This window comes from Elephantulus edwardii, unplaced genomic scaffold (assembly GCF_000299155.1).
Source record: "Elephantulus edwardii isolate Elephantulus edwardi_28Jun2011 unplaced genomic scaffold, EleEdw1.0 scaffold00132, whole genome shotgun sequence".
In the NCBI taxonomy this organism is placed as follows: Eukaryota; Metazoa; Chordata; class Mammalia; order Macroscelidea; family Macroscelididae; genus Elephantulus; species Elephantulus edwardii.
Window position 1 is genome coordinate 1,914,797 of NW_006399882.1, and position 27,767 is coordinate 1,942,563.

The window sequence follows — 27,767 nt, forward strand, 5'->3', positions numbered from 1 at the left end:
CTCCCTTATGCACTTCTTTCTTGATTTTGAAACATGCAGTGTTTCCTTACTCCACTCAGACAACAGTTTAGCATGACTAAATCAAGTGTTCTGGGATTCCCATTCTTCCCATTGTTAATCACAAGCTGTTGTGATCCACACGGTCAAATGACTGTGCATACTTGATACAATACAAATAGACATTCTTCTGCTACTCTCTGTTTTTAGCCAACATCCATCTGACATCGGCAATGATGTCCTTAGCGCCACAGCCTCTTTTAAATCCAGCTTGTACTTCTGGTAGTTCTCTATCAATGCACTGTTTCAGTTGTTATTGGATAATCCTCAGTGAGATTTTGTATACATATGGTAGTGTTTAATGATACTGTCAGAAAATTTCCACATTCTGCTAGATCATCTTTTTTGAAATGAGAATAAATATGGGTCTCTCCCAGTCAGTTAAGCAGGTAGTTGTCCTCCAGATTTCTTAGCATAGCCTAGTGAGCACATCCAGGGCTGAATCTGTTTGCTGAAATACTTCAATTGATAGTCTATCAAGTCCTGTGGGCTTATTTTTTGCCAATTCCTTCAGAGCTACTTAAACTTGTTCCTTGATCATATCTTACTGCTCAAAAATGGTTCTGTGCCAGCTAATTCTTTTTGGTACAGTGACTCTATGTGTTACTTCCACCTTCTTTTATTGTTTCCTGGATCATTAAAGATTTTGCCCATAGCAGCTTTCAGAATTGCAACTCAAAGTTTGAATTTGTCCTTCAGTTCTTTAGGGTTGAGAATTACTGAACTTCCCTTTTGATTTTCTCACTCAAGCTCTTCGCACATTTCATCTTAACTCTTTGCTTTTTCTTCATGAGTAGTCCTTTGAAATCTTCTGTTCAACTCATTAACCTCAAAATTTCTTCCCTTTATTTTGACTTCCTGGCATTCTGAATGTAATGTTCTGAGTCTCGTTCAACCTTCATTTTTTCCTCCTCTGTTTTTGTAATGAATGTTTGCATTTTTTTCATGGATGATAGCATTTTCCACAGCTCATCTAGTTTATATTCACTGGTGTTCAAGTCTGCAAACCTGTTCTTGAGATGGTTTTCAAATTCAAGTAGGATAGACTCAAGGTCATATTTTGGTCCTTGAGATTCCCCCCTCCCATTTTCTTTAGCTTCAATTTGTACATGCGTGTGAGTAGTTGATGGTATTTTTCACAGTTTTGGTCTAGTTTTCACAGCTGATATGAGCTTCTCCAACAATTCTTTCCACAATGTAATTCATCTGATTCTGTGTGGTCGATCAGATGAGGTCCATGTGTATAGTTGCTTTCTATTGGTTTTTTTCTTCATAAAAGGTATTTATAATGAATGAATCATTTATTTGACAAAATTCTATTGTTCTATTTCCAGCCTCATTTCTGTAACCAAAACCATATTTTCCAACTACTAATCCTTCTTTCTTCTCAAATTTTGCATTCCAGTCACTAATTATTATTAATGAATTTTGGTTGCATGTCCAACATATTTCAAACTGCAAAAGTTGGTAAAAATCTTCTATTTCTGCCATGTTTTGCTTTAGTTATTTATATATTTGAATGCTAATGGTATTAACAAATATTCCTTGTATGTATGTGGATATTATTCTGTTACTCACAATGCTGTAATTCTAGATCTAGAAATGTGTTTTTTACTATGAATTTGACCCATTTTTCTTCATTTTTTTCCTTCCCAACATAGTAGATCATAATAGTCTGATTCAATGTGCCCTATGCCAGTCCATCTCAGCTCCCTAATACCTAGTATGTCAATTTTTATGTGTTCCATTTCTTTTTTTAATGATGTCCAATTTTCATACATTCGTACTTCAAACATTTCATATTCCCTATTAGTGGATGTTTGTAACTATTCTCTTCAGTTTTAGTTTCTACCAATATGAGGGCTCAGCCTCCAACACTATATCTAAAAGCCTAAGTGTAATTTATTACACATGGGTTTTTTCAAAGGCCTGTTATCTCAAAAGTTGATGGTCAATTCTTCCTACTCTGTTTTAATGTGGGAACTCTGCTTCAGTACAGCATTTGACAGATAAGCACTGTACCCAAAAGCAAATGACAGACAAGCAAACATATATGTATCTAAGCTATAAAGAGCAGCACATGCAAAAGCACTTCCTCAACAGACGAAAATGCCAGATAAATGATACCGCTAGGAACAAACCATAAGAACAAGCAAATATACAGATATTAAGATGGGTAATCTCCTCCCGCACAATTTATATCCTTTGAAAACGCAGTTGGAGCACCATCTGTGAGTTAGTTTTCATTCAAAGACACATAACAAAACCATGGGCAACAAGTATGTGATTGAGAGGGGTTTTATTAACAGCGTACCTCATCCTATGTCATCTATTTCTACTCTTGCCTTACTTTTCCATGAGCTTTCCCTGGTTTTATTTTAAGTAAGACAGTATTTTAATAAGGAAAAGTGGCTAATCCTTCTTGATGACAAAAGGATTAGAAGGAAAAAGAGAAAAGTTCTTTTCTCTGAATAGCATTTGCAAATGTTGATAACAACGATTGTCCAAACTGCTAATTGAAAATATGATCTGACTTATCTCTCTACACTTATTAATAGTTTCTCAAGAACAAAAATATTTCCATGTTTAAAACAATTTGGCTTGATTTTGGATGTAGGATAAGCCAATGAACATCAAGTCATATTCCCTTTGTGAATGTGGAGTTTATTTCTCTAGCAAGAGAAATATCATTCTATAACAAAACTTGATCCACAGATTAAAAACTTGATAAAAGAATGTTATGGATTAAATTTTGCCACTCTAACATATGTTATAAATCCCCTGTATATGTGGTAGGAACCTTGGTGGCACAGTGGTAAAGCATTCTTTTCTAGCTGAAAAGGTTGGGGGTTTGAACCTCCTAGTCACTCCAGGGAGGGTGAGGGTGGACAGTGAGTCACTCTGCTTCTGTAAAGATTACAGCCTTGGAGATGATATGAGGTGGTTTTATTATACTCTATTAGAATACTATGAGTTGGCATTGACTCAGTGGGTGCCAGTTCAGTTTACTTTGTTAATAATAACTAGCAATAACTGCAAGGAGCTTGGTGGCACAGCAGGTAAAGCAGCTGGAGGCTAACAGAAAGGATGGCAGTATGAACCCACCAGCTGCTCTGCACAAGAAAGATGCACAGCCTCAGAAAACCCATTGTTGTTATTGATTGCCTTTGAGTCAAGCACGATGCATAGTGACCCTGTGAACAAAAGGACTGAAGCCCCTCTACGACTATCAACATTTATCAAAGGTCCTCCTAAGTTCCAAGGAGTTTCGGTGTCAATTCAATGACAGTGGATGATCTCTAAGTTAGAATCAACTCAATGACAGTGGCCTAGTGGCAAGAATCTGCTCTGCCAACCCAAAGGCATGGGCTTCAAATCTGCAAGCTACTCCGCAAAAGAAGGATGGGCAATCTTCTTCTGTGTGATTACTGCCTCTGAAAACCTGCAGGAGGGCCAGCGATGGCCGACTCAACGGTATACAACAACAAAAGCAATTCTATTAGGCGGATAGTATCACCATTCCCATTTTATATATGCAGAACTGAGGCCCAGGATGAGTGACTGACTCATGTCAACAAATTACACAGTACGTGGAAGAGTCAGAATACAAACTCAAATCTTTTTGCCAATGAGTGTTCGATGTTAGTCTCACAGCTTATAACTACAAGATAACTGACAAAAGTCTTGGCTCTGAAACTCTGAAAAGAACGACAGCTTCGGTACATCTTTGCTCACGCGCCAGAACTTACTCTAATACTAACAGCAATAAATGACAAGGATAGCTCCTATATTCTGAACGTGTGTATGTCAGAGAAAGATGGCTAATCCCTCCTTAAGTGATTTACAAACTCTAAAAACCACCTGGCAGGTCAGTTCAAAGTCGGTTCTGACAAAATGGCAATGGGAGAGGGAGGATATTTCAAGAACTTCGCTAAGTGATTTGCTTATTATCGTATCGAAGTTTCAGAATAAGTGAGGCAAGTGCATTCTGTCATTACTCCCATTTTGCAGGCATGCTTAGTGAAGTTAAGTGACTTATCTGAGATTTACAGGGTATATCGTTACAGAGTCTGTACTGAGTCGCGTATGTGCAACCTGATGCTGTGCCCTTGGCTTCTCTGGTGCATATTGACTCTGCATTCCATTCCAGCATTACAAACAATGATCCCTTCCCAAATGAGACATTAAGTAAGTTTTATGTTAAATGATATAGATGATAAGTTCTATGTTAAAGTCTGCAATGAAAAAGAAACTGAAATAATTTACTTATAATGGGTTTTTTCAAAAGTATTCTTTCTGTTAAGACACAATAATTTTTAATACTACATCCCATGAGCAAAATCTGATGGCTGGCTGCTTTTGTAAGTAAACTTTACTGGAAGACAGTTTTGTCAGCTTGTTTATGTATCTTCTGTGGCTGCCTTTGTTAACAGTGGCAGAAGTAAACAGTTGGCACAGGGACTGAGAATTTTGCAGAGCTGGAAATAACTGGATCTTTTCAGAGAATGTTTCCCAATGCTTAAATTACACCTTCATTTAAAAACATCTTAATGTGAATTTTCATGTGTGCTCTTCTGGTTTTTAATCTAAAGGGCAACTAGGTATTAATTCTGTGGTCCTTGTATGTGCAAGCCTGGGTTACTCAATGCTTGTATGTCCCCAGTAGCAGCTTGTCTTCAGGACTGGTTCTTGAGAGATAAACCCTGGGCCCTTCTAATAGTCTGATAAGGGTGGGGTCTTTGTTGTTGTTGTTTTTAAAATTTTCTAGACCCTGGACCACATGGTATCAGTTTGATCAGGCAGTTTATGCCAGCAGTGTAATTTATGGTGAACATCTGTTTGTGTTCTGGGAGGCTAGGAGCCCAGGATCTGAGGGCAATCACACAGGCAATATGTGCCTACGTGACTGACCACAACTAGAATCCAGCTTCCAAGGCTCATTCTGCTTCCCTGGTTGGCGAAACTCCCCAGGAGCTGTCACGTATCACTGCAGAGAAATGGAGGCATGTTCAGATGGAAAGGACATCTGCAAGCTTGTACCTCCCTTCTCCTGGACTTCTTCTGTGTGCTTTTCCCCTTTAGTGATTCTAATAGTTCTCTTGTTACTGTAACGAGGAGTATAGGAAGATTGATGAGTCCCGGGAGGCCTTGTGGTGGGTCACTGGGCCTGAGAGCAGGCGGCGGACACCTGACTCACTGGTTCCATCTTCGAAGGTGCTCTGGCTGCAGAACACAAAGCGGTCACTCTTCCAAGTCATCTGATTGGCCAGACCATTGTCTTTACAAAGAAGGGAGACCATTCTCTGTCTTTAACCATCCTCTGAATATGCAGGGCTCTGTTGTTGTTGTTGTTGTTATGTGCCGTCGAGTCGTTTCCGACTCATAACGACCCTATGCACAACAGCCCTAAACCCTGCTCTATCCTGCGCCAACCGCACCGCCTCTGATACACCCATCCCGATTACCCCAGTCACCGAATCAATCCATCTCATAGAGGGTCTTCCCCTCCTGCGCTGGAGTGTTTAAAAATTAAATCAGGCAGTGTTTGTATTGATGTGATTGAACGCAAACAAGTGAAAGGAACTTAAACCTACTCAGTCTTGAATTAAAAACATGCTCATTTAGTCATACATAAAATCACAAAATTGAGTCCTCCACTGACTTCCCTTTTCCTCTAACAATTCTGTGAAAACGAACAAAACTATCACAAAAGATTTGCACACACACATACACACACAGTCTTTCCTAGAGTATGTTGTTGTGTGCCATCAAGTCTTCTCTGGCTTCTAGGAATCTGTTTGGTCTTTCTTCATAAAAATATCCAGTAGAGTTTCCAAGGCTGGCCTCTTTACAGTAGTAGACTGTCACAATTTCTTCTACCAAATGGCTGGTGGGTTTGAATCACTGACTTTTTGGTTAGAGACTAAGCCCTAGTGATAGGGTTTCTTTCCTAGAATTATTGTTATTGCTTTTGTGTGCCATAGAGGCAGAATCAATCCATAGCTGACACTCCGATGGGTTTTTAGAGGCAGTTAATTGAACAGGAAGAGACTGTCCATCCATCCCCATGGAGTAGGTGGTGGTCTTGAACAATATTCCTTCAGGATTGCAGCACAGCTTCTTGTCACAAAGCCACCATAAGCTCCATAAATATCCCATATTATCACCAGCATCTTCTATGAATAAGATAATTACAACCATTTTTGGCATCCAAAATCTTTGGGTCTGTGCAAACTTGAGTCCCCAGTTTTGCTACTGGTTGGGTATTTGGCTTCACACACATTATTTAACTTCATTGTTTCTGCTATCTTATTATTAAAATGTGGGTAAAAATGTCTACCTTACAGACTTATTGTGAGCACTAAATATTATATGTCAACTTTAGTGTCAGGAACATAGCAAATGCTTACTGTGTGGTTACAATTATTAGCCATCAAATTGGAGGGTGGGGTGGAACATAGGGCTAGAACTGCCACTGATTGGAGATGATGATGTAAGACTGGTGCAGTACATTGTGTAGGAGAAAGAACAAATACATTTTATACATGTCTTTAAGAGGACTGAAACAAAAAAGTTTGGAGGAAAACTTTAATTGGTATGTTGTTGTTGTTATGTGCTGTCAAGTTGCTTGCGACTCATAATGACCCTGTGTACAAGAACCCTAAACTCTGCTCTATCCTGGACCAACCTCACTGTCTCTGACACACCTACTCCTATTATCCCAGTCACTGAATCAATCCATCTCACCGAGAGTCTTCCTCTCTTGTGCTGTCCCTCCACACTCCCAAACATGACGTCCTTCTCCAAGGATTGGTCCCTCCTCGAAACATGCCAAAAGTATGTCAGACAGAGCTTCAGAATCCTTTCCTCCAAGGAACAGCCTGGTTTCACCCTTTGCAAGACAAATCTGTTTGTTCTCCTAGCAGTCCATGGTATATTCAACACTCTTCTCCAGCACCACAGCTCAAAGACATCAATTCTTCTTCTTTCAATCCTAGTCACTGACGAGCTCTCTGATGCATAGCAAGCCATTGTGAAGACGATGGCCAGGATTAGGGGTATCTTAGTCTCCAACTTGATGTTGTTGCTCCTCAGTACTCTGGAGAGATCCGTGATAGCTGTCTTTCCCAATGCAATTAGTCTCTTGATTTCCTGGCCGCTGGTACCAAGAGTGTTGATTGTGGAACCAAGTAAACTAAAAGTGTGAACTATCTCTATCTCTCCACCATCCATAATAATGCTGCCAATTGGTCCAGTGGTGAGAATTTTTGTTTTCTTGATGTTGATTTTCAATCTATATTGAAGGCTGCAGTCTTTAACCTTCTGCAGCAAGCACTTCAGGTCCTCCTCAGTTTCAGCAAGCAGGGTTGTGTCATCTGCATAATGCAGGTTGTTGATGACTCTTCCACCAATCCTGATGCCACATTCCTCCTCGTATAGCCCAGCATCCCAGATGATCTGTTTGCATAAAGACTGAAAAAGTATGGAGACAGAATACATCCCTGGCAGACATCCTTCCCAATGTTGAACCACACAGTGTCTCATTGCTCTATTCTCTTGGTTCAAGTATAGGTTTCGCATTAGCACAATCAAATGCTCTGGGATTCCCATTCTTCTCAGAGTCAACCACAGTTTGTTGTGATCCACACAGTCAAAAGTCTTTGCAAAGTCAATGAAACACAGATAGACATTCCTCTGGTACTCTGCTTTCTGCCAAGATACATCTAACATTAGCTATAAAATCCCTAGTACCATGGCCCCTTCTAAACCAAGCCTGCACATCTGGCAGTTCTCTGTTGATATATTGCTTCAGTTGTTCTTGGATTATCTTCAGCTGAATCTTGCTTGCATGTGATATTAATGATACTGTTCTATAATTTCTGCACTCTGTTGGGTCACCTTTCATTGGAATGGGAACAAATATAGATCTCTTCCAGTAAGTTGGCCAGCTGGCTGTCCTGCAGATTTCTTGGCACAACTTAGTGAGCACATACCAGGCAGTGTCTGTTTGTTGAAATATGTCAGTAGGTATGCCGTCAACTCCTGGGGCCTTGCCTTGTGTTTTGCCAATTCTTTCTAAGAAGTTGAGCTACTTCCTTCATCACCACAGGCTCTTGTTCATATGTTGTTTGATGAAATTCTTCTGTGTCTGCCAATTCCTTCTGGTACATTGCCTCTGTATACTCCTTCCATCTTCTTTTAATGCTTCTTGGATCATTTAACACTCTGCCCAAAGCCTCCTTAAATATTACCATTCGTGGCTTAAATTTGTTTTTCAATTCCTTCAGCTTAAGAAACGCTGAGCGAGTTTCGCCCTCTTTACACATTTCATTCAAATGCCTTGCTTCGTCATCCCACGTTGCCCTTTGAAATTTTCTGTTCAGCTCTTTAATTTCTTGATTTCTTCATTTAGCGTTGGCTTTTTGCACTCTAATACAATATTCAGAGTCTCATCTGACATTCATCTTGGTCTTTTCTTCCTCTTCTGCCTTTGTAATGATCTTTTTCATTCTTCATGGATGTTATTTTTGATGTCCTCCCACAGCCCAGTTGGTCTTCATTCATTGGTGTTCAAGTCCTCAAACCTGTTCCTGAGATGGTTTTCAAATCTGAGTGGGATAGACTTAAGGTCAAATTTTGGCTCCTGTGGATTTGATTTTATTTTCTTCAGCTTCAGCTTGAACTTGTATATGAGTAGTTGGTGGTCTATTTCACAATCAGCACTTGGCTTGGTTTTCACAACTGATATTGAGCTTCTCCAGCGATTCTTTCCACAGAGTAATCGATTTGATACCATCAGGTGAAATCCATGTGTATAGCCTGTGTTTGTGTTTCTTATGAAAAGTATTTGCAACGAATAAATCACTGAATGTGCAGAATTCTATCATTCTCTCTCCAGCTTTATTTCTGTCACCAACTCCATGTTTTCCAGCTACTGATCCTTCTTCCCTGTTCCCAACTTTTGCATTCCAATCACCCATTATTTTCAATGCATCTTGATTGCAAGTTTGATCAATTTCTGAGTGCTGAAGTTGGTAGAAATCTTCCATTTCCTCCTGTTAGGCTCTAGTGTCGGTGCATATATTTGAATGATAGTCATATTCACTGGACTTCCTTGTATATTTTCTGTCACTCATAACATTGTATTTCATGATGGATCTAGAAATTGCTTTTTTATTATGAAAGCAACCCCATTTTTTTTCTCTCCTTTTCATCCTTGGCACAGTAGATTATATGATCATCTGATTCAAAATGTCGCATGCTGACCATCTCACTTTGCCAATACTCCATTTCTCGAGATTCTGCTAGCACTAGGTATGGATCATTAAGGAAGTAGGAAAAGGATGTTGGAAAAAAGTGTTACTGTGGAAAAGCTTGGCAGGTGAAGCATGTAGCAGGCTGGTAGACTATCTATGTCTGTAAGTCTGTGCTAGCTAACTCTAAATACAGTTCATCATTTGATGAGAGGTAACAAAAGTAGAAAAACACTATTTCTATTGTCTTCTGGAAGTGTACTTGTTTAAGTCCCCTGGTTATAATCTTATTATCCACTCCTTATGGAAGGCTTTGAATAAAGGAGTTAAGTATATTTGTAATTTTATTTTGGCAACATAAGAAATCAATTGCTAAACTATTCCAAAGATTTCCTAGAAAATGCCCAGTTTCTTGTTCATTGGATGCAGGATAGCAACTGGCTCTCAATGTCACCCTTCTATTATAGTTTCATACAGCCATGTGCTCATTCTTACTGAGAGATGAAAAATCATAATAAGATCATCACACATTTTGTTCACTAGGGGATTAAACACCTCTGTGTGGTCATGATTCCCTCATACCTTTAATGTCCTCTGATTATATGTATGTGTAAGTTGGATGGTGAATACAAAAGACCAAAGAAGAATTGATTTCTTTGAATTGTGGTGTGGGCAAAGAGTACTGAGTATCCTGTGGACTGCCACAAGAACAAACTAATCTATCCTGGAGGAAGTTCAACTAAAGTGCTTCTTAGGGGCAAGGATGGTGAAACTTTGTCTCACATACTTTGGGTATGTTGTCAGGAGGGTCCAGAACTTTTAAGCTTTTAAGTCATTAAGTTTGTGCTGATATATTATGAAGTAATACAATTAAAAGGAACATAGAGCCTAACACAGAAGGACAACAACTGTAATGTTATTGCAGGGAGCAACAGGGTAAACAGTCAAGAGCATAGACCGTTATAGAACAATTTAAGATTTGGCTCTATCCCCAACACCTCATGAAATGGTTAGTACATAGGAGTTGTTTACAAACAACTACTGAATGCATAAATTAAATAATGTTGGATTGTTATTGACTGATATGAGACTTCAACCCACCTATCCGAATTTTAACACATCCTTCAGTAGGTATTTCTTGAAAGACCATGCAAGAGAGTTGCCTTAGTGGTAGAGGGACACCAAAAGTGACTAAGAAATAGAGTTTGTTCCATGAAGCAAATTCTCAGCCACTGGAAGTGTCTAGGCTGGCAAACAGCTACATTGTTCTGTGGAGATTAAAGAGCCCGTAATGAGATATAGATATAACCCAGCAATCTGGGTCACAGCTGAAAGCCTGATAATTTGAGGTTTCACTTCAGAGCCTAATAAACTCCCTGAAAAGCTGCCAAATAATAATCAAGTACAAGAAAGATAGCACTGTAATAAGATAACTGTACCATCGGAGGCTACATTGATGATGGTCTGGTGGGGGGGGCAAGGAAAGGAAATATCAAGATAATTAACAGTTCAATAAGGATGGGAAATTCAACCCTGAAAAAGCAAAGGTGATTTTAGATTGAGAAACTGTATTCTATGTGACCCTACTCAAGTCTTCTAGAGTTACTGGAAAAGTTTCTCGAGATTCAGAGGGGATCAATGAAGAGAATATTGCTATCTCCTGTTAGGGAGGGTATGAGGTAGCTGTCCATCAGGCACAATGACAAATGAGGAGCAGTTTAGAGTCATGCTGCTGACTTGACTGGGTGCACAAAAAATGGCATTCTTAATGAGCAGAAGAGAAACAACTAACTTTCTGAGCTTACATACAGCCTTGAGCTCATGGAAATTAAGTGTATGGCTTCACTAGAAAGAAGGTATTTGCTTTTAAAAATATAACAAAATGCGCACTTGCCTTGACTGAGTACATACCAAAGGAATGCTGCTTAGGAAAAATACACACATGCTTTAGAATAGGGCAACTAGAGAAAACTTCAAAGCTTAGTCAAGGAAGCCAAGGGCTAAACACAGTGGACATGTGGTACAGCAAGCTTTACGTGGAAGCTAAGTTTAGAGACAACTGAAGGGAGAGGACGAGACTCTGGAGACATAGACTGTAGGGAGAAGCACTGCTAACCCAAAAGTGGGAACTCTGGCAGTTCAAATCCCTCCATGGCTCCACAGGAGAGAGATGGCAAATCTCCTGTGTGACTCACAGTCTCTGGAAAATCTACTGGAAGGTCAGTTGTGAGTCAGTTCAAACTCAATGGCAATGAGTTGAGTTGAAAGGGAGAAAAAAAGACTTTCTGATTTGCATATTTTTAATTTTACTCTGATTTATTTACAAACTTTGAATATACTGATTTTCACAAAAGATCCATTTCCTTCACCCCACCCACCCATAGAATTGATTAACACCAATTTAAAAAAATGTCAGTCATCACAGGGTGTTAGAGTGATTCACATTTAAAAAATGTTTTTAAATACTTCTTGAAAATCGAATTATTATTTCTATAACTAGCTTTATATTTTATGAAAATGAAAGCAGGTAATGACTTAGCCTCTCTCAGATGACTGCCACCACTTCTCAAGGAGGCCCACACTAGTTCAGTAGTTGAGGGAAGTGTGAAGTTCAACTGAAACAGCTACACAATTGAATAATTTTGAGTCTTTTGTGTGTACTGTCAAGTAGATTCCAACTCATAATGACTTTCTAGGACAGGACAGAACTACCTGAAAGGGTTTTTTAAGTAATACTCTTTATAGGAGTAAGTCACTAGGTCTTTCTTTTGTGAAGGCATTAGATACTTTCAAACACATAATCTTTGGGTAAGCTGGTCAATGCTTCATCACTGCACCAGCAGGCTCTTCCCCAGAGCCTAGGATATATAAAAACACCACCAATTTGAATAACAAGGATTAAAGTTTACAGAATACTCCTGGCCCTTACAAGAAAAAGACTGATAACCCAATTACCCAATGGGCAAAAGACATTTAAAGAATTTTCACAGATGAAGATATTTGGATGGCCCACAGACACACGAAGAAATGCTCAAAATCACTGGCAATAAGAGAGATGCCAATCAAAACCACAATGAGATACCATCTCACTCCAGCAGCAGTGGCACAGTTTAACAGACAGCAAGTAATAAATGTTAGAGAGGATGTGGCAAGATAGGAACTCTTATGCATTGCTGGTGGGATTGTAAAATGGTACCTCCATTCTGAAAGGAAGTTTAGTGCTTCCTTAAAAAGCTGAACATAGAAATTTCATATGACCCAGCTTTTCCATTGCTTGGTATATAACCCAAGAAAATGAGAACTGAGGCACAAACAGAGACCTGTATATCAAAGTTCATAGCAGCATGATTCATAATCACAAGAACATGGAAATATCCCAGATGTCTAACCACAATCAAATGGATTGAGAAATTATGGTACATTCACACAATAGAATACTTTGCAGCACATAAAAGCAATGATTTTGTAAATTACTACCTAACTTGGGAGGGACTGGAGAGCATTATACTGAGTGAACTAACTCTGTCCCATAAGGACAAATACTGTATAAGACCATTATTTTAGAATGAGTATGAAGATCCAAGGGGGGGAATAGAAGCAGAGGGGCGAGGATGTGGAGGTTAATGATAGGGTTGCACAATTTGATGGGCGGGAGGGGTTTGAAGGAAATGAAAAAGTTCTGGTGTGAAAAACAATGTATTCGGACTTTGTAAATAGACCAGTATAAAATTTAAAAAGGAATTGCCAGGTTTATTGATACTAAATATTATATTTTCTATGATTTTGAGTCAATCATCCCCCAATAAATAAAATACACTTACGTTATGAACATCAAATTCCATGTGAAAGGATGAAGGAGAGATTCCTTATGTCTCTCTTATTTTCTCATAGGTTAGCACAGACTTGGTTCATGTCATAACCAACATCTGATCTGATATGTAATCAATATCATCACTTTTAGATAAACAGCATTTCCCATTAGATATAAAAATGGCAGCTGCTGGCAGCACCTCAGAAAAGGAACTTTTAGGAAGAAGCACCAAAAATCAGATCGCACCTTCCCCTTTAATGTGGTATGTATTAGTGGAAAAGATTATTCACATCTCTGGTTTTAGCATTGCCAGGTACTGTGTCTCTTGACAAAAAGGTCAAGGATAAAACAAAAGAAAAATCAATGTAAGCAGGGATATGATTTCTTATCTGTGTCCACATTCCTTCTAAGTTGATAGGGGTTTGTACAGCTGTCTGTAGTCTATGAGAAAGGGAGTGAGTGAATGTATTATTTCTGACAATAGATTGCAGGGTGTAAGAAACACTGTATTTCCCATCTGCCCACATACAGCCTCGTAGCATGGAGATAGATAAATTAGATTTATGCTTTGCTGTCTGGTTATGAAGACTTCAGGAGAAAGCCGCTTTGGTCATTCTGGGACTATTTTCAGAGTGGTGTTGGGGTAGAGTTCTACCTCCCTCCTTCATCATGTAAGGACAGAAAGCTGGAAGCTCTTGTGGCATGTAATATGTTGCATTGCTAATGAAAAGGTCAGTAGTTTGAATTTGTTAACGTTTCCCTATTTCTATGGACATACAGAAAAACATAAATAAAAGTTATAAAGATAAGTCATAATGTATCATGTAAAGAGGGATAATAAAGCAAGTCCTGACAGAACAGCTAAGTGTTGGGTTTGCTAACAGAAAGGTCAGAAGTTTGAACCTATCAGCTACTCCTCAAGACACACAAGCGGAAATCATTAGAAAAACTAATTTGTAACAGAAAACTTACAGTAATTTATTGCAACATTTTTTGGAAAGCAACCATTTCTTTAACATTTCAGATATGTTATTGTTACCAATATTATACTTCTTTAAAAATATTTTACTTTTAAAATATTTTCTGTTTTTCAACATTCTTATATACTCCATTTTTACACAAATAAAGGTCATGTTATATGTTTCTTGCCAATTCTTCCCCCTTTCCAAGGTATTATTGTAAGTATTGTGCTAATTTTTTATGGAAGCTTGTATAAAAATTAGCATTGTAAGCTTACAAAAATACTTTACAGGGAAGGTGTGCTTGGCAAAAAGTTTGTAAGTCCCATTATTCATGTAAAAATATTCATCTGAAAATAGATTACTAAAGATACGGAGCTTAAACAATTCATATAGGTAGAATTCATTACTATTCTTTTTTCTGTGCTTCATCTGCATATGCTCTTTACACTTACTTGTACTGGAAGAAATGTAGAACTAGAAATAGGTGGATTAGAATCCTGTTTTAAGTATCCCTGTCCTAAAGCAGTTCTTTTTACTTTTCTAATAATTCCACTTCTCTGAGCAGGAAATTGCTCAGATTGGTATATTGTGCCCTTCCCCTAACACATGGAAGAGATACTAAAATTGAAATGAGTTGATTCATTCTTTTTTTTATACAAAAGAGTAAATTATGATCCTGACATAGAACTCTACTCAATGAATTAGAAACCAAACCAAACCAAACCAGAGATAAGATTAGAATAGAATTCATTGCCAGTCATTAAGCAAGCATAGTAAATAGGTACGGTAAGCAATAAAAAGAATAATGAATTTCTAGGATCATGTTGCACCTTGATTTTAGGAACAATTGTCTATCTCTCTAATTCTGAATTTGTTATAATGCAAGGGAGTGACTTTCAGTTTTTTTGAAACTAGGTCAACTCGTCTAGTAGTGCAGAAGAAGGTGGTGGAGGGGAATGTTACTCTTTGACTTCATCCTAAAAGCAACATTGGGGATAAAATAGCATTTTGTATAAGATACCAACTAAATTTATAAACTGCTAAATTATATAAAATACTAACTAAATTTTTGTATAAAATACCAATCAAATTTGGCATAAAATACCAACTAAGCAGAATTTTATATCAAGATTTGACAATCTAAAAATAATTCTTTCCCCCCTTTTTGTTTTACCAGTTGACCATAATGTCCCCTTGACTATTGTTATAAGGCCCCATACCAGCTACTCAATCCCTCAGAGTATTTGTCTATGTATGGTTAAGAAACTTGCATAACTTTGTCCCTAGTTGTTCAAAAGAGTTATGTTTTAAATTTTAACATAATTATGATTTTAGTGAATATTTACAGAAAGTTTGGATTTTCATGCATTCATTGATACATGTTTTCTTCCCCCTCGCTCAAAATAATTCTTGACCCAGTCAAAGAAGCCCCTTACTTCTGAGTTGGTACTTAGTGTTTTGAATTGAAGTTGGTTGGCTTAGATCTAAAAAATATGTCAGGAATATATCTGACTATAAAACATGCACTGTATTATAGGGGCGCTCTGGTGGACTAGTGGTAAGTGGGCTGAGTTGTTCTGTCAAATCAAAGATATGTGGTTCGGATCCACCAGTTGCTCGGTAAGAGACAGATGGTTAATTTCTTCACATGAGATTTCAGAGACAGCCTCTGAAAACCTGCTAGAGGGTCAAACTATGAGTTGGTTCTGACACCATGGTACTAAATCAACTCATAAAAACTTTCAAAAAATTCTCAGAGAGATACAGTAATTAGCAGTTAGAGCTTACCTAATAATTAAAACAAGTTTCTATTTCTATTTTAGTATTTATTATTATTATTATTATTTTTGTGTGTGCATGTACCATCAAATCAGATCTGACTGGTATGGGAGGAGATTGCCCCTCCTTTTCCAGCAGAGCATCTGGTGGAGTTGAACCACATACCTCTGTGATTGCAGTGCAGCTTCTTGCCATTAAGCCACCAGAGCTTCCTTCTATTTCCAATTATTAACCTAGGTAAAATTTACTACAAAAATTAATACCTATCATGTATCAAACACTTTATTAATGTATTGGAAATAAGGCAAAGATTGATTTCCATCCTTCTGGGGTGAATAGTCTAATTAGCTTGGATGGGGATGGTGAGACAGATACCCTAACAAGAGAGTGGGAATGAAAGTCATGCTGAAAATAGAAAAGGGTGAAGTGATAAAGGAGGGTTTGTTAGGAATGTGGCATGGGGAACTTTAGATAGATAGTCTTCAAAGATCTCTCAGAAAAGGTGATGGCTAAGCTGTGTTGACACTCTTGCAAAGGGCTTGGCAAGCAATCCTCTGCACTGATGGCAAAGCAAACACAAAGACCCTGGAGCAGGAACCAATATGATGTGTTAGGGAAACAGAAGATGGTCAGTGACTATGTATTCAAGGAGAGTGGTGTGATGATCAATATCCTTAATGCGTTCACGTATTGCCTTTATATTTTATTTACAGTATTATTCTAAGAGTGACAGGATACTTCTGAAGGGTTTGAAGCAGAGAAGTTACATGATACAACTAATATTTTTAAAAAAGATTAACTGTTGTGTAGTTTGCCCAATGTAGCATAGCAAGAGGGCAGGCAGGATTAAAACTTGGATATAGCTGTGCCCATCCAGATAAGAGAACTTGGTAGGAATCCTGGTGGTATAGTCGTGGGCTCAACTGTTTATCTAAAGGGAAGTTAGTTAATAACTCACAGTCTTTGGAGAAGGAAGGACATTAAGCTTGGAAGGGAAGAGGAACAGCACAGGAGAGGATGATCTGGATTGATACTGTAACAGGGGTAAAATAGGAGAAGGTGTGTCTGAGATAGTGAGATTGGCTCTAGATAGGGCAGCATGCAAAGCTATTGTGCACAGAGCTGTTATGAACCTTCGTCGACTTGAAAGCACATAATAACAGCTGCTCCATGGGGGAAAAAAATAGCAAGCTGCTTCCATAAAGATAACAGCCTTGGAAACCCTATGGGGTAGTTTTACTCAATTCTATAGTGTTGCTAGAAACTCACTCATCTCCAACACGATGGACTGACGAGTGACAGCGGCAATGGGCTTGGGCATGGCAGACATTGTGAGGTGGGCACAGGAGAGGGCAAAGTTTTGATTCATTGTTCACAGGGTTCCAATAAATCAGGGCTGATCTGACAACACTTAACAGGAACAACAGCATAGAGTTGCTGAATCAATGGTGGTGGGTTTTGTTTTGGTTTAGCTGTGGAGGTGGAAGAAATAACTGTCAAGATCCTGTTGTTCTGGGTTAAACATTTATGACACAGTTCTGAGAGTGCCATAAAAATTTAATAGAGTTTAGCCTATTTTAGGAGAAGAAGTTGACCCAAATAAACCTAGAAATGGCTGAGTTTCTTAAGAATTCTTCGAAGAGGAAGGGCATCAACAAAATTACCAAGAAGCAAAGCCCTTGTCTACAATGCTGAGTTGAAATTGAAACAACAACAACAACAATCCTGGAGGCACTTGTGGCTCAGTTGTGGAATTCTCCCTTCTATGCAAGGGCTTATAGTTCAATTCCTCATCGATGCACTTCATATCCAGCCATCATCCCCTTTCAGCAGATGCTCATGTGTTGTTGCAAAGCTGAACAGGCTTCAGATTAAGATGAACTAGGAAGAAAGGGCTGGCATTCTGCTCCCCAAAATCAGTGCACATAAACTGAGATCTGCACCTGATCTTCGGGGAAGGGTGCAGAGCTGGACAGGACTGTGTTCTGAGGTGCATAGAGTGCGGTTGTCTGGCGCTCACATCAACAACAACCCTGGAGCTGCAGAATCTGAAGCCTTGGAACTGTGGCTGGGAATGTGCATTTCTAAATATTCAAAAGTGATGAATTAGCTGCAGTCAAGTTGGTTCTGAAACACAGCAACCCTCCATCAAATTTCCAAGGCTGTGAACCACAATGGGAGGAGACTTCTCTCCACTTTCTCCCACTGTTGGATCTGAAGCAGCAGAGACATGTGGCCCTTGAGTTAAGGGGGCAACTCTCTATCAGGGTTCCTGCTGAGTGATGCTTACTGTAATAAGTGTTGCGTTGTTATGTACTAATAAGTCACAACCAACTCAGGGCTGAACCTCCAGTAAGTTTTCAGAGGCAATAAATCACATCGGGGGAGAGTAGCCATCTTTCTTCTACGGAGCAGTTGGTGGATTTCGAACTACACGCCTTCGGGGTGGCAGTGCAACTCCTTACCACTAGGTCCCTTACAATATGTGAATGACTACAAATATGCACTTGGTGAATATTTGCTGAGTTGATGAATAAATCAGAAGATTATGTTGATAATCAAAAGCTAGGGAGACTCACTTTATATTCTTTTGCTGAGAAAATACCCAGTACTGCGCTGTGATGAGCTTTGACTCACCTTGAGTTCGCTTGGTGCTAATTCACGGTCATCCACCACGTGGCGTGTGCTCAGTGTGTAACCTCGTGTATGCATGGAGACACATGACATTACAATGCTAGCTGACTGGCTCACTGCATCGAGATGGAACCCGCTCAGAATTTGAAGCACCAGATAGGTATGTTGGGTTAGCAGCACAACTTGCCACAGACTGTGCTTCCAGAGCAGCGTAGGGGTTGTCATCACTCACTCACTTTTTCATAGCTACTGAGTTGGATCTAACTCATAGGTGACCCTCCAGTGGGTTCTCAGAAGCTATAAATCACATGAGAGTTGACTGCCTATCTTTCTCTTGTGAAGCTGGTAGATTCGAACTGCCAGAGAGACTTAGCAGCACAATTCTCTACAGATCATGCCACCAGTGTTCTCAAGGTTATAACAGAATTCCGAAAGCCTCATCAGGGAATGAGACAGAAAATTCATCAGCTTCCCATATGAAACACATGTATCTCCTGTGTCCTCTATACCAAGTGCATTCATTGCTATGTTTACGATGGTCCAATGCACGTACAAACCTATAATGCATATGTCTAGATCATCATACACATGCCTAAATTATTGGCTTGTGTATGTACTGTGCTACACTTTCTATTTAAAGAGTTTATTGTACATCAGTGTATGCTTCTACTGAGTATCCAAATTACATGGATAGTTGTTGCTCTTGTTACATGCCATCAAGTTGACTATGTAGATCTTTTGAATCATTGTCTAATTTTCTCTAAATAAGTATTACTGTGTAGTGCTCCTAAACACATCAAACCAGTGCTAGCCATGTCAACAGGGGGAGGTAAGAAGTATAAATTTGGAAGTGAACCAAAGGCTATTAAAAATCATAAAGATGAAAAATCAGTAAGTGCTCACATGTCATACTCAACAACCATGATAATCCTAAAATATTTAAACAATGGAAAGGTGAAAAATCAATAAATGCTCATATGTAATCCATGTTACATTCAACCACCATGATAATCCTAAAAAAATAAAAAGAAAAAAGTTCTCCTAGCTGTTAAAGGATCAGTTTCACTGAAAGGTACAATGATAAAGAAAATAATGAAGGGACCCATATCAGATACAGAGGAATTGATAATGGTATGGACTGAGATTCAACCACAACTATGAAACCCTCTTAGCACATTCACACCTACTGTTAAGGCACAAAGTTTTATTGAGATGTTTAAAGAAAAAATAGGACTGCACAACCATATGGCATTTGCAAAATGTCCCAGTCACATAGTGTCCTAGATCAGGGAATGCATCAAGGATGCTAAGCAACATATGATTATACGTGGTTATGATTAACTTCAACTCCTCCAGAAGCTTCCTGCTTGAAATAATTACCCTTAGTGACCAAGTGCTAAACTCAGGTGCCTCCCTAGCTGAGGAAACACAAGCCTCTCAGTTGCTACACGGTATTTTTTTTAAAGACAGAACCATAATTACAAAACCAAAAATGTGACTTTGATGTCATAACACTTAGCCTATAGCAAGCTGCACTGCTAACTCAAAGGCCACACATCTCTGGTGGTTCAAATCCATCAAAACTCTGCATGAGAGAGATAGGCAGAAACTTGATGGAGGGCTGACCATGCGTCTGTTCTGACTTGATGGAAGTGGAATTGAGTTTTGTGAGCATTTTCAACAAATGGGGCTCAGGCTTTACTCTCAAGACTGACTTAGCCATTAGACATAAAAAGCACAATGTCTAGGGCCCACACTACTTTTAGAGCCATGTGATAATGTTTTTATTTTTTAAAAAATAAGAAGTGTGGATATATTCTAGCCTGAATTATGTTCCACCCTTTACCAATGTAATTGTTAAATGTAATTTTTAATTTTTTTTGAACAATCAACAAGTAGTCTCAGAAATCATTCTGCTGCCCTGTCTCCCCAAAAGTCTTAGTCTACAGGAGTCATCGTACCTGGCAGGCATTGTACAGGAGCTGGTGTTCAAACTTCTTGATCCCCAGGATGTTCTGGAACATCTCGTAGAGTTGCTCCTTGCTGAGAATCAGCTCAGAGGCTGCGCTGGCCGTCATGCGGGCCTGCTGCTTCCTGGGGTCCTCTTCCCCGCGGTAGATAGCATCGAACTTGGCCATCCAGGAGCTCAGCACAGTCTCCTTGCTGAGGCCGTCGATCTCAGGCAGGCTGCGCACCCTCTTCTCAATGTGCTTCTTAAAGACCTCCCTTGAGTCGTTGGCAGAGCAGCCCCCACTCTGGACCATGCGGGCGACACGGTCACTCTTCAGAAACACCTGTGCAAAGGCCAAGAGAAACAGTTAGGCATCTCCCAAGGAGGCACAGTCCGCTGGGGCTGGGCACTGTCCCAGCTCCTTCATGTGCCCCCAAGAGGCATAAGTATAGGTCAAAATCCTGCTCCCTGAGCTAGTGAACTCAGAGAAATCACCTGACATGTTGTTCCCGTGTCTAAATATGCAAAATGAGAACTACGGTACATATTGGTTGTTGCAAATATTAAATGAGATAATAGGCTCACTAAAGGCAGCACGCAGGAGTGGGAACGTACAGAGATGAGCTTGTGCTGTCCGAGCCTCCCATGCCACAGGTGGCTATCTGGGTAAATGAACCTCTCTGTGCTTCAATTTCCTTAACCATAAAATGGTTAATCAACCAATGGATAATCAACTCCTGATCATGTAAGTATTTAAAATGGGCCTTTCATGAGTTTAAATATAAGAAATACTTAAAACTGTCCTTGGTCTACATTGAGTTCTTGGTCTCCTCTGAGCTGTTGTTTCTGTCACATGTAAAGTAGCAGGCATAAAGTGCAAGACGGCATTTGATGTTAACCGTTATTTGTATCTCTCTTTATCCACATTATGACACTTAACATAAATTACATTATGACACTTAACACAAATTAAATAAGCATCAAGTGACTATTTACGTAATGTCTGTCTCTCTTCATGAAATGTGAACTCAATGTGGGTGCGAACCTTGTCCTTTGTTCAGTGGTTTCATCAGTACCTAGGACAGCGCCCAGCACTACAACAATGAGTCAGCAAAGGAGGGGAGTGTGAGGTTCAGTTCATAATGGAAAAAAAAAACATTAACTATCTCTCTATTGACTAAGGGTGACAGAAGAAGGGCTGATGCCTTTGAGTTGGAGTCCTGGGAAGAGTTTTGAACATACCTTGGACTGTCAGGAGATCAAACAGGTCTGTCTTGGAGAGAGTGAAACCAAGTTTTTCCTTGGAGTCAAGGATTTTGAAGCTCTGCCTCACATACTTTGAGCATGTGGCCAGAAGAGACCAGTCCTTGGAGAAGGACATCATACTTGGAAGGGTAGAATGGCGGCACAAAAAAGGGAGACACGGGATGAGATGAATTGATAAGGTAACTGAGACAATGGGGTTAAAAGGTGTGTTGGAGTCAGTGAGTCTGGCTCAGGACAGGACAGGTTTCAGAGCTTTTGTACATATGGGTCACTATAAGTCATGGGAAACTCGATAGTACATAACAACAACAACATATCTCTCTCTCTCTCTCCCCACCCCCACCCCCACACCCCCAGGTCCAGAGTAAAGGAACTTGCTCTAAGTAATTCAAATCGGTTGACTAGAAATGAATACCATTTGTCCTGGACCCTGGTTCCTTCCTTCCTATGCCTTTCCTGCTGAGTGGAAAAACCCTTGTTTTATTGTTGCTGCCTAAGTCCTAGGGCCAAATCAGCCATATAAAAACCCTCTTTAAGAACACTTGTCTTGCACTACAGTGCTCACTGCTCAGAAGCATACACAACTACATGGTTCTGAGCTGTAATACAAGGTGCTGCTTCATATTCAGAGAGATGAGGCAGCTGACACTGTTGAGCTGTGTCCTGGTCACACTTCAGAAAGTGCATAAATAGCCTTCAAGAAGCAGAGTAAACACGCGCTTTCCTGTCGGGTTTCAGAAAATGCCCTTGCTGGCCTCGAGACAGCATCACTTGAGGGTCATCTTGTTACCTCACAGCTTATCACAAAGCCATTTCCTGGGAGAAGAGATACCAGAAAGGTGAATTCCATTTATTTCCAACTTAATGAACTAATTTAGAAAGAAGAAGGGCTCAGGGCTTGCTTCACAGGTGAGAGGCCACAGCCAGCTCCCCTGGGCCTGAGAATTGGTACTTGGTGGAGACCTTACAGTTCAATTTAAAATCAATTATAAAGAAAGTCTTTTCAAGTGAATCCTCAGCCCTTAGGAGCCTTAATGAGCTAAAGAATGGACCTGAAAGTTTTTAATACTTAAAGTACACGGTTTCTCCAATGTACTTTTGGTCTCTATTATAGATCCTATTATGAAAAATACAAATATTCAAGTTTTGAGGTGAACAGAAGTTTCTGGAGCGTTATAACACCATGACAAGAGCAACAAACCACGGCATCAGGTCAGCAATGTCTCTAACTGGCTGTGTGACCTTAGGTAAGTTAACGCACCTACTACTCTTATTCTTCAGTTCTTATTTATATGCTAAGTGGATGGACTATACAATTTTAGGGTTATCATTCTGGTTTTGATATTTATACTCATTTTAGGAACCTAATTACTCTTTTTTTTTAATTAACTAGTAGGTAGGGAGCTCTGGAGCTTAGTGGTAAGGAGTTGTGTTGTCAATCCAAAGGTGGTTGTTGTTGTTGTTATGTGCCGTCGAGTCATTTGCGACTCATAGCGACCCTATGTACAACAGCCCTAAACCCTGCTCTATCCTGTGCCAATCTCATTGCCTCTGACACACTCATCCCGATTACCCCAGTCACTGAATCAATCCACCTCATAGAGGGTCTTCCCTTCCTGCGCTGTCCCTCCACTCTGCCCAGCATGATGTCCCTCTCTAAAGACCTGTCTCTCCTTACAACATGTCCAAAGTATGTCAGGCGAAGCCCAAGAATCCTTGCCCCCAATGAGCAGCCTGGTTTAACCCTCTCTAGGATGAATCTATTTGTTTTCTTGGCAGTCCATGGTACATTCAATACTCTTCTCCAGCACCACAGCTCAAAGGCGTCAATTCTCCTTCTATCCTCCCTAGTCATTATCCAACTCTCTGATGCATAACAAGTGATTGCAAAAACCATGGCCTGTATCAGGCGCACCTTAGTCTCCAGAGAGACACCGTTGCTCTTGAGTACTTTAGAGAGGTCCCTAACCACAGACTTTCCCATCGCAATACGTTTTTTGATTTCCTAGCTACTGGTGCCAAGAGTGTTGACCGTGGAGCCGAGCAAACTGAAGCTGTGAACAATCTCAATCTCTTCATCATCCATCCTGATGCTACCGATTGGTCCAGTGGTGAGAATTTTTGTCTTCTTGACATTAAGCCCCAGTCACAATTCAAATCCACCAGCTATTCTAAGGGAGTAATATGGGTAACCTCCTCCCCTGTGATTAACAGCTTCTGCTTGAGGGTCAGTTATAAGTCAGTTTCAATTTCACAGTAAGTAACAACAACTAGTAGGCACCAGGTGCCAACCTTAAAGAGTGCAGAAAGACAGACTAAACCCAGATGGCTGCAGATGTCATCCTAATACTCTAACACAATTCAATCTGGGACATGTGCTAGCCATGGAAAATCCAGGGGACTGTGAGACTGTATAGCCAGGAATCTAGTCTAATCTGTGCTTAGGAAAGACTTCCTGGAGGAAAATACCTTTGAGAGAATATGGGAATGATGAACAGGTGAAGAGATTGAGAAAGAGTAATGCATGTTAAGTGCCTGAATATCTAAGAAAATGAAGATGATTCAGTATGGCAAGGAACTGGGAAAAAATTCATATTTACTCCAATTCCAAAAAATGTTGATCCCACAGAATGTGAAAAGTATTGAATAATATCCATTAATATCACATGCAAGCAAGATCCTGCTGAAAATTATCCAAAAACAACAGGAATAATACATAGGCAGAGAACTACCAGAAGTGCACACTGGCTCTAGAAGATAGCATGGGACTAGGGGTATCATTGATGATGCAAGACGAGCTGTAGCCCAACGGTCAAGGGTATAGGAGCCACATTAAGGACACTGATTTTCACTTCAAGGTCACTTGGAATTCCATCGTTGAAGGGTCTATACTGAATAATCACACAAATCTGCATTTTTAGCTCCAGTGTGGAGAAAGCAGGTCAAGAAAATAGTTTAGTCTTGTGGAATAGGTGATTGTTGGGATAGGGGTAAATATTGAGGTATAGATGGAACATTTTTGCTCAACACATAAATGAACAGCAAGAACAAACCCAGCTCCTCTAGCTGAGAATCTATTGAATGAGATTATGTTTGGATGGGAACAGAAAGGAAAGAGGAAACCAGCAGGCATAACTGTCTCTGAACAGAATTACTTTTGGCTACACTGTCCGTGAAGTCTGATAATAAGGGAGTCAGGAAAGAGAATTTGGCTCACTGTATTCCTGGCTGGTGTCCCTAACCTTCTGAATGGCTTTTGTTGTTGTTGTTATTTTTATTGTTGTTGTTGTATATCACTGAGTCAAAAACAACCCACAGCTGACCCTCTAGTGGGTTTTCAGAGGCAGTTAATCACACAAGAGGAGACTGTCCATCCTTCTCCTGCAGAGCAGCTAGTGGACTGGAACTGCATGCCTTTGGGATTTCAGCACAGCTTCTTGACACTAGGCCATCAGAGCTAGACTTCAGCAAATCATCTGCCTTGCACAGACACTTGCTTTGAACAGAGCAGTCACTCAGGACATATTTGTTGAATCACTAGATGGACAACCTTAGACAAGTCACTTAACTGCTTTCAACTTCATTCCCCTTGCTGTCATCTGGGCTTAATCCAGTCAACCTTCTTTGACAAGGACTAAACTGAACGGACTCTGAAACATTAAGAATACATCTGTCCAGAGGTAATATATGCTTGCCAAACCCCAGTCAGAGCAGAGATGAACAGAATGTCAAGTTAGTGGAGGACCAAGGCTGGAGACTGAGGAGACAGGAAAGATGAAGTGCGGGAATGAGGCAAAGTACTCATGAAGATTGGGAGTGGAGAAAATAGAAAGAGGAAACTAATTTCCCAGGCTCATCATCTGTCTAGGCTTCTCACCCAGTCAGAAAGGAAGTGGGACCTGGGCCAGCCTCATCCTAAAATGAATATGGCTACTAAATACTAACACGTTTCTAAAACAGTCCTTAAGATTCATTTGTGCTGAGATACTTCCACCCCCCACCCTGCACCCCCACCCCGCATGGCTGGCTGGCTGTCACAAGAGTCATCAACCCCAGACACTGTTCTTTGCAGGCACATCCATAAATCCTGGTGTGCTCCTCTGCCAACTTCCAGACAGGTCATAATGGGAGATGGGAGATAAATAAATATGGGATTGTGAAGGGCAGTAAATTCAGAGACTCAACCTCATCCATCAGTCCTTCCCTCCATCACCAGAGCCAAGCAACCTCAAGGTGGTTTTGGAAACACAAAAACCTATCAGTACTTAGAGAGTGCAGTCCTCACATGATAATGCTGGCCCAGCCATCAGTTCCTTTCTGACAGGCTGAGAAGATAAAATAGGTCCTTTCCTCCTCTAAGAAGCTTAGCGTTCCCCTATAAATAAGAAAAACACCCAGATGTTAGAGGTGACAAGATGGTTGTAAAAATCTGCTTGCTATTAATGGTGTATAAATAATGGTAGGCAGCAGGTCTTTCATTCAGGGGCATACACTCCGATGACAGCACATCTGAGTTACAACCCTCTCCGTGTCTCTTGTTAGTTTTGTTACTTGGGTAAGTTATTTAATCTTTCGTGACTTCAGTTTCTTCATCTTTAAGATAGGATTGATAATGATCTTACCTACAAGATTTGGCTGAGATTGGATAGACATGTTCACTTGTTAGCATAGAGCCCTTTACAAATTAAGAATGTAATAAATAGCTGGCCATTATTTTGTTAATGGATACCATGAAGCCGAATAAGAGATAGGAGTTTTTACCAACAGGGGAAGATGTCCACAGTGTGTTTTTAAATATTGGGGTGTTTTTTAAACATTGTCATTTCAGTAAAAGTTAACAAGGCAAATTGGTTTCCCATTTAACTATTCACATATATTGTGTTTTATGCATTAATTACAATACTCAAAATGTAGTCACATTCTTCTCACTGCCTCTGTATAATCCTCATTACCATTAATCCTTCTGTCCTACTCCTTCCTGCCTTCTAGGTTTATCCTTGGGAAAATGTCTTTGGACCAAAGGTGTTTGGTTATTCTAAGGAGAGAATGTCTCCCCGGGGTTACTGATCCCGGAATAGGCCTGTCCAATGTTTGGCGGGAAGTTTAATCATGACGGTGAGTTTTGATTCTGTCTCAAAGGCTGAATAAGGACCACACTTTCAAGGTTTAGATCTATTTTGGTTAGATCAGGAAGATTGGCTTCTTTTATGCTTTTGTTTTGTTTTTTTTTAGTCTTACAATCTTTTTTTTTTTTTTTTTTTTTTTCTATAATTATATTTTATTAATTTTCATAAACATTTACAGAGATTTTGGGCTTCCACTCATTCATTGTTGCACTATTCTCTCTACCCTCCTCCCAGTTTGTTCTTGTCCAAATGCCACAGTGCTTGTCAAAGCCAGTTCTGATTAATCTTCTTTGTCAGTGTATCCTTTGCCATTCCCTATCACTCCTCCCTGAGAGAGACTTCACCCTGAGTCATAAGGAAAAGGGGATGGCGTATTCTCTTAGCTACTTCCTGCTGAAAAGGGACGCTGTGGGTTTCAGGGTGAAGATCTTCTCTCACTACTCTAAAGGGCCCCTTTGGCAGTAGGAAACACATAGACTATTATGGAGATTGATTTTGGAATTCAGATGCACTCTTATTGATTGTGCTTGGCTGTACATGTACATATCCTTCAAGATGTATCATGGGGGTGTTGCAACCTAGAAGACACAAATTTGACTAACAAGTTATAAGTACATGAGTCCAAAAATTATGGAAAAGTAAAAGAAAAGATTCTTTCATTGTTTTACAAACCCTCCCACTGTTGTAGAATGGGACTGTCCTTGGGGTTAGGGAGACACTGAGTAAGATGGGTTCAATAATGTATACTGCACTGAAGCAGAGGAGGGAGAGAACTGTCTTTTATGCTTTTGAATTTTGTTCCATATTTCCCCCCAATTTTAATGAGGATCTTATGCATTGATTCTTATTAGAGTGATTAGTGCTGGTGACTGGCACCATTTAATTTCGTTCTTCTGGTCTCAGGGTGGTGGAAGTTGACATTCACAT

At 39.8% G+C, this 27,767-nt stretch overlaps 1 protein-coding gene across 1 annotated transcript in view; it reads right to left on the reverse strand.

Moving 5' to 3' along the window:
• CADPS (Ca++-dependent secretion activator) overlaps positions 1–27,767 on the reverse strand; it is a 560,788-nt gene that overhangs the window by 516,255 nt on the left and 16,766 nt on the right. The window contains exon 4 of the mRNA XM_006893865.1: positions 20,459–20,791. Within this exon, the coding sequence (XP_006893927.1) occupies positions 20,459–20,791 (333 nt within the window). The remainder of the gene's footprint in view (positions 1–20,458; positions 20,792–27,767) is intronic.